Source organism: Bacillus rossius, chromosome 8 (genome assembly GCF_032445375.1).
Source record: "Bacillus rossius redtenbacheri isolate Brsri chromosome 8, Brsri_v3, whole genome shotgun sequence".
Classification (NCBI taxonomy): Eukaryota; Metazoa; Arthropoda; class Insecta; order Phasmatodea; family Bacillidae; genus Bacillus; species Bacillus rossius.
The window spans coordinates 46,777,243-46,789,853 of NC_086336.1; the positions used below are offsets into that span (position 1 = coordinate 46,777,243).

The 12,611-nt window shown below is 39.1% G+C and overlaps 1 protein-coding gene across 2 annotated transcripts in view; it reads right to left on the minus strand.

The window, feature by feature from the left end:
- LOC134534857 (inositol 1,4,5-triphosphate receptor associated 2-like) overlaps nt 1-12,611 on the minus strand; it is a 194,679-nt gene that overhangs the window by 138,656 nt on the left and 43,412 nt on the right. For both annotated transcript variants that reach the window (XM_063373495.1, XM_063373496.1), the window contains exon 2: nt 3,174-3,246. In XM_063373495.1, coding sequence (XP_063229565.1) covers nt 3,174-3,246 — 73 coding nt within the window. The remainder of the gene's footprint in view (nt 1-3,173; nt 3,247-12,611) is intronic.

Below are 12,611 nucleotides of genomic sequence, written 5' to 3' on the forward strand. Positions count from 1 at the left end.
CTCCAGCGGGCAGGCTGGCTAGTCCCCGGCCTACCCTACATTTCCAAAATTGAAAATTGGAAATAAAACTTTTTTATAAAAAATAATACACTATTTGATGTAAGCTTTTGGACATTACGCCATTGCTAAGCACTTTTTCTGTAGAAGAAAACTAAAAAAATACCCAAAAGACAAAAAACACAAATTAAGCAAACAATTGCTGTTGTCAGCAGGATATAAACACCACATACGATTCATATTAAACGTGTGGTTTATTTAAAAATTTATATATAAGAAAAGTAAATCTTATTTTCATTATAAACTCTAAACGTCTGCCATTCTGAAAAAAAGGGAAGCTTGCAATGAAACGACACCATACATTAGCCTGCGGTTTTTGTAACATCTTACATTAACGTACGAGTTGTGTTTGTTATATTCACCTTATATTAACACAAGTTTAATACTAACAATTCATTGTGTGACCTTTAAAGGTAATTAAACGTGTATTTTGTTGGCATACGTTTATAATAATTCTTATGATTAATGTATTATTGGACTTCAGAGAGAAATCAATTGCCCTCTCAGAGAAATTTATCTTTTGGCATATGAATTTTGATAATTCCCCCGGTCTACCCTCTGATATGGTGGCCAGAAACCTCCCCCCCTCCTTTCCCACCGAGAGATCGGAAGACCTTTGGTTCGCACTATATGAAACATTTGAGCGCTAAAGCCGGGGATGCAAACAACGCAACACGCAAAAAGTTTTAATAACCACGTTTTCGAATGCCCGTTCAATAAACTACCAACGGTGCAAAAAAAACGCAAACATCGGTCAACTTTCAACTCTTTGTGTGTTTCGGCTGCGTTTGCGCCTTCCGAGCTTTAAGTGAAGTGTTCAGAAAACTTTTAAAAAGGCGGACATTATCTGCGTGTGCAGAAGGCGACAATGTTGTTTGGTTATAGGTATACATAATGTTTTTGCTTGTTACACTTTCGATCAGTGAAAAAAAAAAAACCTTTTAAATGAAATTACTGACAATGTCACATACTTTCGTGATAAGCATGAATCATCAGAAGAATCCCAGGGGAAGAAATTTGTTTCCCAAAGTTCTTTTTTTTTTAAAAATTTAAAGTTGCTGGGTTGGTAACGTTTTCGAATTTCTTGCTTCAAAAACGACTATGTAATTCTTGCATTGGTTGCGTGCTGAGTTGTTACGACGTTAACGTGGTATGTCGCGGTCTAGGTCATTATTTTATTTTTACGTTTAATACGGATACACTTGCTAACTTTTTTAGTGGCCGAACTTCTACAAAAATGGAAAAAAATAATTATATATACGTAGAGCATACTTTTCGCATAGTTACCTGACAAAGTTGAAATATTTAACAATTTTGTGCAGTATGGATAAGGAGAACCAAATGTAACAAATAACTGAATAACGTTGGTTTTAAAGGCATTGCCGGTGGCTATTTACTTCATGGTATGGTTCAAATTTCTTCCGTAAAAATTTATTCAATTACAGTTAACCTTTTAAAATCATAATTTTAAAAGGCTAGACGTAACAAAATATTTTTTTGTGAAAGACACAAAAAATCACATAGCAGCCAAAAAAATTGTCTTTAAACATAAAAAAATTCCATTTTTATATTCCATTTTATTACCCTTATGCGTACTGCACAAAACAATAAAAATGCAACTTTTATGCGTACGGCACAAAACAATAAAAATGCAACTTTGCCAGCTAATTATGTAAAACGTATGGGTTATATATATATATATATATATATATATATATATATATATATTTCATTTTGTGAAAGTTTAGCCTCTCAAAAGTCTGCAAGTTTGACCGTGTGGAACGTAAATACAAAATAACTACCTGGAACGGGTCATACACCCGTTAAGTGGCTTACAAACCCGGACTAAGCTAGCCCCTCGTAACGTTCAGTACCCGCAACCTAAAGAGCTCACGAAGGGGCGACTGAAATGCTGCCCCTTGGAAGGGCAGCCCTTCAGGACTTTTCTGACAGTGGTTAGTTTGTAAAGTGACCTAACCTAAACTAACCACTGTCAGAAAAATCCTAAAGGGCTGCCCATCCAATAGGCAACAATTCAGACAACCTTTCAAAAACACTCATGTGAAAAATATCCTGATGGGCTGCCCTTCCAAGGGGCACCAATTCATAATTATAAAATTACGAAAATAGACACATTTTAAGATACTGGAAGGGCTGCCCTTCCAGTCGCTTTACAAACTAACCACTGTCAGAAAAATCCTGATTGGCTGCCCATCCAAGGGGCAACAATTCAGACAACCTTTCAAAAACACTAGGTACTGTCAGAAAAATCCTGATGGGCTGCCCTTCCAAGGGGCAAGTTTTCAGGATTATTTAAACACTTAAAGAAACATGTTTTCAGAAATTTGATGGTCTGCCCTTCCAGTTGTTGTACAAACAAACCATTGCCAGAAAAATCCTGACGGGCTGCCCATCCAAGGGGCAACAATTCAGCTCCCCCCCCCCCCCTCACGAAGGAACCTTACAACACGCACACTGTTAACCTTTATCACCTTCAGTTTACGAAGAACGCTGGGGGGGGGGGGGGGGGAATATTATCCAGGTAACCTCGTAAATGCACGGGCACTTACTGTGACCATGAATCGAAAATTATGTTATTCTTGGTATATTAACAAAAAAAAATATTTAAAAAAATATGGTCACGTACACAGTAAGATATCTCTTATTTTGGTTTACGTGTGTGTATTTACAATTCGTCAGAACGTTCGCAACGCACAACTTGTGAGTCGCAACACTGCGTACAAGAGCGTAGCCAGGATTTCTTTTCGAGGGGTGTTTACTTACACCCTGTCCCCGTACTAGGGAGGGGGGGGGGGGGGTCCGGGGGCCCTCCCAAAAAAAAAAATTTGATTTTAATGTGCATATTGGTGCTATTTAAGCACTTTCGTAATTAAAGTATTGGATTTAAATAACATAAATTTGTGTCCGTGACTTTAATATTTCGGGGGGGGGGGGGGGGTGTTTGGACACCCAAAACACATCCCCCCCCTGGCTACGCCACTGCTGCGTAGTTTCCACGAAGATTCGGTTGTTTGAAAAATAAGAAGAACTGTGGGTTTGTTTGTTTGTTGTTTGGATTGAACGCTCTCCGTTAGTTGAAAAGTGGCGCCACTCACCGTGTTTTCCCCCGGGGCACCGCCCGGAGCGTTGGCACCACTGCTGCCCGCCATCTCCACAGGACACTGCGGTCTGCAACAGACGGAACAGCTCTCTCAGCTTTTATCTCTCACGTCGGCGAGGCCCGAGCGCACGGCCGTTGAGAGTTGGCGAGCGGCGCAGAAATCCTCTGCGATCGTTGGGACATCTACTACACGCCCAAGCCAACTGTGGTCCCGGGAAAAATGTGAACTACCCAAGGTCAGACGGACCCCTCCCTCCGTTGTCATCCCTTCCACCACACTGTCCCCTCCTTTCCCTAGTCCGCCTCAAGGCTCGGAGCGAATCATGTAGCGGGTGGGACGGCAAGTAGAGTTGTCACCATACCCCTCCTCATTCCCCACCCCTCTCTCACTGCGACACTAGCGCTCCCGTCACTCCCCTCCTCGGGATCACAGTTGGCTTGGGCGTGTAGTAGCGGCCAAACTCTTAAACTCATCGTGCCTGACGTCTAGCGGCGTGAATACTGAACTCACACATTATTCTTCCATTTCACGAGCTACACGCGTCAGTTTGAGCCCCGTCTACAATAGTCCGAACCTGTGCGTGGTCCTTGTCCTTATCCGAATGTGAGTGACGTCACATTGTCTCACCGTAAACTGCCCTGTCCACAATTGCGATGTCCGATGTCCGAAAGTATTGATTTCTAAAGTTGCCACCAGAGCGCAGTGAATGTGCCAAACCAAATGTTTTTGTTTACTGTTTTGATGCTTTGTAGTTTGAGATTGAACTTATGAAATTTATGTAAGTTATAAGTGACTGACAACACCTTCCATTTCTTTCAATAACAGAAAAAAAAAACACCACGTTTTCAAACGGGAACCGGAAATTCAAATATCGTGAGTGTTCTGTTCTTTTTTTTTTTTGTGTCCGAAGTACACAGGTTGGGAAAAAAAAGTTCAAATTGACGAATGTCTTCGGACCAGGTAGGTTCGGACCTTCGCCCACTTGACGCATGACGTCAGAGGGTCACGCGGACCAATCAGCGACGAGTGTCCTTCGGACACAGTTTAGGACATTGCTATTGTAGACTGGCCATTAAATAACAAGTTTTAAACTCAAATAATTTAAATTTTGTACGGTGTGCAATCGTTTAAGTGACATAGACTTGTTCGGGATACTTCATTTACTTTGTGTGCAAAGCAAAAGCCTTGTACAATTTTTATATACACCCGATATTTAGTTTTAAAATTTTATAATTAAAAATTAATAAAAAAAATTTTTTTGAGAATTTTTTTTTCATCATATTTTTAAAAATTCAAAGCTTTCTTTACAAAACTATGGCTTTACGTTTGTTTACCTACAATGGTATTCACGGGAGAAATAATTTCCCTGGTGGCTGAAAAACTATGGATCTTAACCCTAAGGGTCCCCGCCTCGTCAGGGGTGCATGTGTTTTAGTGAGGCGGGATGATAAGCGCGACGTTCGCTGGTATTTCTAGCGCGGTGTCGCCTCTAAGCGCAAGGCACTGAACTAGCCCGAGTCTTCTCGTCGTGCATAGGACAACTAAGAGATTTGAGCGGTGAACTGAAAACAATCTCCTACAAGTACAGTTTCAAAATAAAATAGGTATGGAAACAGAATAACTACTCTTCTGCCCTCGGCGAATTCTCAAATGATTTTGCGCAAACAGACGCCACTCTTGAAATCATGAGCAGTTTTCAAATAGCTTGGTTTCTTCTGAAGCTCTGCGCAGTGTAAGTGTGTCCGGGTAGTGATGACAGGTGTCGGAGTGAGAAGCTATAGCCGATTTAAGCCATCTTGGATTGTGACATCACGGTGGCCATCTTGAATGACTTTGACCTTGACGTTCAAAATTTGAAGAAAAAAATATTGCCATTAATTCACAAAATCTTCCAGGTTTTTTTTTTTACCTCTCTCAATTTATATCTTCTTGATCCGAGTTTGTCCATTAACGAACTAGAACGATACTTAATAAAGCTATATTTTATTAATCGGTCTGGAAGTAATTTGTGAAAAATGTAGGCATTTATCGTGATTTAGTTAATTATGGTATTCTGGGTTTAGGGACCATGAAACCAATAAAAATATATAAATGTAGAAAATTTCCGGAAGCCACAACACTATAACGACTAAAATAAGTAGCGTCTTTATTCAAAAACCATCCAAAATACTTGAGAAAATCAGCTGAGATTCTTTTTAAGTGACCGTTGAGAAGAAAATTATCAAAAAATTCAATTTTGACAATTTTAATTGCAGGAGTTTCCGTAACTGATTTTTGGCTATGTTTGAGGGGCAAGCTGATAGCTCGGACTTTAAATATAATTTTTTGTGGAAGACGTAATCTTTTCAGGTATTTTACTTGGAAGAAGTTTTCAAGGGCGGGTTATTGTCTGGCCGTAGCTGCATCGGGTCAACCTGACAGTCGAGATTCCCACAATTCACGAACGGTTCCCACCGTTACGTAATGTCGTGTATATAGGTATTCGTTTCACATTATTAACAACGCGATGTGAAACTGGCCACCGCACAATGCTTCACTTGATAGCGCGTTCACGTGAGAACATATTTTACTCTAGCCTGTTTTCAAAATGCGTGTCGAAGCAAGTGACCTTGTCTACGAAGAAAAGCGTGAGAGTGTAGTCATACAATAATATTTTGTTAACATTACAATACTTTTGGTTGGGTTTATATTGACAAATTATCTTATGCTGTTTACAAATTTTTTTTTTTTAATGGACAAAACGCGACTTTTAGAATGAATTAGGGTTCTGAACTATTTCAAACACCATCTCGGTAACGTAAAATGTTTTCAACTCCCATGATACATTTAACAATAAAGTTTTGATTCTTCAAACGTGCAGTTACGTGTAGTGCAACAACAACATGATTAGATTTATAAGTATCGATTATTTTATTATTTATTCTCTAGCTCACTGACAAATTAGCCTTTTCCTATTAAATGAAAAAAAAACACTAAGATATATTTTAAGAAATAAAATAAAAATGTGTGTGCCTATAGGACGCGTCAGAGTTATACTGAAAAAATTCGACTACAGGTTCATCACGAAACAGTAAGTTTAAGGCTGGTATACGCTTTATAAGTTGAGCTCTTAGCAAAGAAACGCTTGATACGACAAAGGAAAATTTATATAAAAGATTTTGCCACTACAAAATATTTCGTCAAATGTAGCAAAATTTTACTGGCATTCAAGGCTCGGTCACGCCTACTAGATTATTTTTTTCTCTCTTTCTTTTAATTCGTTTTTACTCTTATATAATGGCTATTTATAAAATTTCAACTAGTTTCCTCCATTGTATTTGTGTTTTTTTCTGCAATAGATATTTTCAGCAGATATTCACTGAATTAGTGTAATATCATGTTTGTAAAAAGACGGACAAGTGATGATAATTACGTAACATCAAGCTGAAAAAATATGTACGACTTATATTTTTAAGTGATTCCCAAGGCATGCATGCATACTCCTTTAAAGTTGGAGTCGCACAACTGGTTAATTGTAAATCACAGGGTAAGTATCTAAGAGGGAACTATAAGACTGGCTTGCACGGTCATTACCGAGGCCGAGAAAAGTTTCTCTTCCTCCTTTTAATTAACTTGTAAGATTTTTTTTTTTTAGATTAATTACCAGACTTCTGCACGCGACCCTAAACGTCTGGATAACGCTTGACTAACAAAGTTATGCAACCACCGCAAATATTTCCGCGGTCGTCAATTTTTTTTTAATCAGTACGCATAATTTCATTTATGGGGGACGGGGATAGAAGAGCTTTCATTAGTTTACGGTAAATATAGAATAATTGTTTGGGGGGGGGGGATATTGGTATTGGAAGGGTGATACATCGCCACCCTCCCCTCCCCGTGCGTACGCCACTGATTGAAATAATTGTCGGTAGCAAATCACTAAAACGTATGGAAAAAATGGGTGTCACCTCCAATGAACTCAAATCATTCTACGGTAGCGACAAGTTTTGCAGTGAATGTAGAACTTTTTTCTTCAATTAAAGTAATTTCTCTATTATTTCAAACAAAATATTCGTTAATTTCTAACTACAAAAGCGTTTGCAAGCCTCGGGAAGAAATTTAGACCATAATCGTCACATGTTTTTTTTTTTTAACTTCTTATGCTCGTGTCGAAATTGCAGCCGACATTTGTCGGTCGAATTCCGACTCATTCATGCAAAAATCAATAGTTTTGGTATGGTTTTTGACTATAGGTTTTTTATATAAAAATAATTTTTTGATGTTTACACATCTTAGCTCTCACTATATGGCAATTGGTAGGAGTAATTTCGAAACGAAGTCACATGGAATTGAAATGGTTTACAAAGACAAAAGGAAAAAAAAACTATAGTATTAACTGTTTAATGCATTTTAACAAGATGTCAGTATAATACTTAAATACAATTCCTTGTTTAAAATCAGGTACAAAGCCAGTGTTTAGTATTTTTTTTTCAAGTGTTTTTCGCTTTTATCAGAGCCGGTTCATTCTATATTATACGTGTGTATTCACGTCAAGAAATATAGTTTGAAGACAAAATTTACGTATGTATTTAACACGCTCGGCATTATCTTGAAGAATTCTACGTTAAATTTCGTGTAGTGAAAGTGCATTTGCAACATGAGCACGCGTGAATGTGTTCGTTACCGAGGTTATATATGTATGTTTACACATCACCGCCGTTATGTATCGGTCAACTGAAAACATCTGCCTGTGTGTGTTCACGAAGCTTGCGGTGCGGAACCAGAACTTTACGTTGTGAACGTGGAACGGTAGACGTCCCGGATGCAACCGAAGGGGGGCTCAGAAGGAACAATTTTTGAAACGCGAAACATTTTTTTTTTCTTATTCTTTTCTGAATGGCACAAGAGTACGTCACGCCAGTCGGCGGATGCTTAGGCACTGGACGACGATAGCGCAAGCCTGCCAGACAATGGGAAGCTGTGCAGGGGGCTCTAGTGGGATTACCCGATCGTCTTCATTGTCGCGAAGCACGCCTGCCGGTACAGTCTGTCTCGCGCTTGGATCCCAGTAGATGGCGCCCGCTGTTGCCAGGTTGTTACCATCCAGATTGACTTGATGTAAGTTTTTGGACATACGCCATTGCTAAGCACTTTTTCTGTAGAAGAAAACTAAAAAATAAAAATAAAAAAATAAAAATACCCGAAAGACAAAAAACACAAATTCAAGCAAAAATTGCTGTTGTCAACAGGATATAAACACCACAAAATATTCCGTAACAGGAATATGGTCAGCAAACAAAGAAAAACAAATAATATGTACTAAGAGAACGAGAAAAAAAAACCACAAATGATGACGACACAAAAATATTGAACCCAAAAAAATTCAACACAACGGTTGAAACGAGATAAAAACCAGACAAAACGAAGACGAAACAAACACAATAGTTTCCCGAAACAGAATAGAACGATAAAAACCCCCACAAATGATGACGACACAAAAATATTGAACCCAAAAATATTCAGCACAACGGTTGAAACGAGACAAAAACACGACAAAACGAAAAGACGAAACAAACACAATAGTTTTTCCAAAACAGAAAAAAGCGACGTTTCGGGAACTATCTGCTCCCGTCCTCAGGCAGAGTCGCACCTGTGTTTTCGTACCATGTACCATCCAGATTGTTAAACATATATATATATATATATATATATATATATATATATATATATAACACGCCTTTGCTGGTTTAACTGTGTGTCACAGAGAAACCTAAATACCGACCAAAAACGTTGAACACGCAAGCACACAGGAAACAAGCCAAAATAAGCCGTTTTCAGATCCACGGTCATATAGACAAGTCTGGCAACTTACCTTCATTCTCCGTCGGATTACTGAAGCTCGCGGCGGCCTGCGAACTAACGGCGCTAGTAGTAGTGTGACCAATTATTAACATCGTGTTAGATGGGAGTTTCGTTCTAAAGTGAGCATATTTTTAAAAAAAAATCGGTTTCGTTTTAAACATCGGTTTCAGATGTCGATTTTTAATTTATTTAGGAGCTTTGTAGAGGTTTAATGCATGGAAATAACTTGTAAATGCGCCGCAATCGCCAGTTAAAATTTGGAGTGTTGAGAATGTGGATTTCAAACAAACTGTGATCTCCCATAAAAAGCATATTTTAAATGTTAGGTGCGTATTTAAATAAAGAATATTCGTTTGCTATTCATTTTAATCTTCAACCAACTGTCATTCTTCAAATGTGGTTTTTAATCCAGTAATTCTTTTTGACGTGACAACGTCTAATAAATCGATGAACGCCGGCTGCACGCACTAAAAAGTGTCCCGTTACACACATTGTCCCGTTACGCACATTGTCCCGTTACGCACATTGTCCCGTTACGCTGTGTCCCGTTACGCTCAATGTACACTTGCGCCGGCATCTATCTCTCTTCCACTCGATTGGAACAACCATCGATTTGACTTTTTCAAGGCACATTAAACTTGAAACACTCACATTCGTTTCCTACTTTTCCTATCATCGTCCTATCCTTAACAGAATAACACAGATTGGAAGAAGTTAAATAGCAAACATGTATAAAAGTTATAGTTAAAATAATCTCTTCGTTAAAGTAGTAAACATATTTGAATTAATGAGTGCAAATAAAAGTAAATTTATCAATGAAATTGTAGATTTCATTTCACTCCTTTATATCCATACAAAATAGTTATAATTCAATAAAAATGATTCACTTTTATTCATAAAAGCATGCAATCATTTCATCAATGTTTTGTTATGACGTTGTCACGTTAAACTATCGTCCGTAAACCGAATTTACAGACAACTATTTTTTTTTTTTTTTTTTTTTTTTTTTTTTAATCGAACAATGAGAGGTTCCGTGTCGGGGCTCGCCGTATTGTCCTGAACTGTGTGAGTAGAAGCAGTTGGGTGCCCTATTCAAGGGCCTAAAATATTTCGCCCGAGTATGGGCTCTTAGGAAGCGAAAAAAAAAAACTGCTTTAGAGGATGACGTCGTGGTGGAAAAAGGCGGAGGCCAGATTTTTCGTCGCGGAGGCGGCGATGGAACGCGCGGGCATAATTGGTAATAACCCGGTCGCTGGCAAGACCCGCGCCTCGTGATTACGGTCCGGCAGAGAGTCGCGACGCGAGACGGGAAGCCTAAGATGTACAACAAGCTCTGTCCCTGCCCGAACACGCCCGAATATTCACCTTCGCCCAACCTCGGGTTCATTTATATATATGTTTATATTTCTCTGTTCATTTTAATGTAGCTGTACTAACCTAACTAACCGTCCATAGTGTTGTTTTAAAGTGTTTTAATGTAGCTAACCTAACCCGACCACTTTTAATATTTGAATTCATTTTTCCTGCGCAAAAATAAATCTCTGGCGAGTAGCCTACTGAAAGACTCACTCACATTTTTTTTAAAGACAATTTTTTGTTACTTCGTCACATGCCACAAATATTTTATTCATGAGTTGATGTATATAACGTAAAAGAAAAAAAAACTGATTTAGAAACGCAATATTATTTATTACGTGTCTTGCCCTAAAAAAAAAAAAAAAAATGTGTTGGCCATCACGTCTGTAAACAACCCGAGGCCGGACAATGAACACACGATAAAGCTCGTACCCACGGTCGCATGAATATTCGAGCACCAGTGGTAATGGGTCAGGTCGGCATAGCTTCGGTAACTTAAAACTGTAATGGGTACCTACGGGATCACTTCACCAACAGACTAGTTCGGGTCTAATCGAACTCATATTAATGCTTTTTTTTTACCCCGTCTGTTGCACCGTAGGTAACTGGATATATACATATATATTGAGATAGTTTTTAACCTATAAATTGTATTGGAAATTTATCATACAAATCTACTTAATAACACTGGCTGAGTGATAGATAGACAACGCACAGCTTAAACCGGTTTGTCTAGAAGCATGAAATCATGCATGGGAGTTCCTTACATAACGCAGGTGAGCATTAGGAAAGGATTTTTGAAAAGTCATCCCCTAAGGCAGGGGTAAGGCAGACTTTCGAGTTGAGACGAGCCAAATATAAATTAAACCACAGAATTTTCAACTCTTTAGAGAGCCGCACCGTGCATTTTCTCTGTATATGCACGGACTTTTAATACGATGGGGGAAAAAAGAGATAAAATAAAAATATTTTATTCACTAATTCAACATAAAAGTCTTAAAAATAAAGGCTACTTAGAAAAAAAAACATGTGAATGTAAAAAAAAAATATGTTAGTCAGTAGTAGAGCTCTACTTATAAAACCAGGAAATATTAATTTGCGTTGGTAAGGGTGCGAGGGCACAGGTTAAGTACACGCGTTGTGACTGTGCCTTTTGTTTGATTTTGTTTCGGCATATACTTACATATTTTTTGTTGTGTTGTGGCAGCGCAGTTGAGTTGTAGAGCCGTGAGATCATATGAAAAGAGCCGCACGTGGCTTGCGAGCCGCGGTTTGCCGACCCCTGTGTTAAGAGGGTTAAATAGAGGATGAAAAATTTTATGGGAACTTGTAATTTTTTTAAGTTAGAAATGGGGAAGTTGGTGTTTAGGCTCCTGTTTGTAAATAAAATTAAGTTGTATCGGCATTTTTTTTTGGTAATTCATCAAAAATGAGAATCAAATACTTTCCTATCGGGCACACGGCCGGTATCATATATGACATGTACATTTTCGTTTAACTTATTCAAATCAGTTATAAAGGTACGGGGATTAGGACTGAGCCTATAAAATGGTGACGCAAGGACGTATGTGTATATAGAAGCGCCCCTTCCTTTTTTTCTCTGTCTCTCTCCTTTAACGAAAAGAAAAAAAATATATATGAACAACATATTTGCTTCAAATTTATCAACACGTTGGTTGTTGGTATTTTAACACTTCGAATGAAGCTAATTAAGACACAGAGACACTGCGTAATCTTGCGAAAGCACGATGATAACTAACTAAACAGGTTCATTTCCTGAAGGAAAAAAAAAGCCCCGCCCCCCCCCCCCCCCGGCTCCATTCCCCCCCCCCCCCCCAAGATTCCGTTTCAAAGTAGATAACGCCTTTGCGGTGACGTCACTTGTCTAGACTGAATCCCGACCGACGCTAAACAGGCGTGATAACTGGGGCGCATAGTCGGGCGCGTTTAAACACACTATACACCCTCCCCCCCTCCATCAAAATTGCATCTCCCTGCCCTACGAACCTTGACCTGGCGCCCGGCGCTCGGTAATTGTTGGGGCAGGCGTAGATCGCCCACATCCTGCGCGGTGCGATGGCCCCGACGAGGCCGTGGCAGCAGGGGGGGGGGGGGTTTGCAGGGGGACAGGTTATCGCGAACCAAACTGCGTGAGATCCAGGACGAGGGGTTGTCTGAGGGGACTACAAACACGGTCTTTTGTTTGTTGTTTATTTACGCGACAGATGAGCGGCT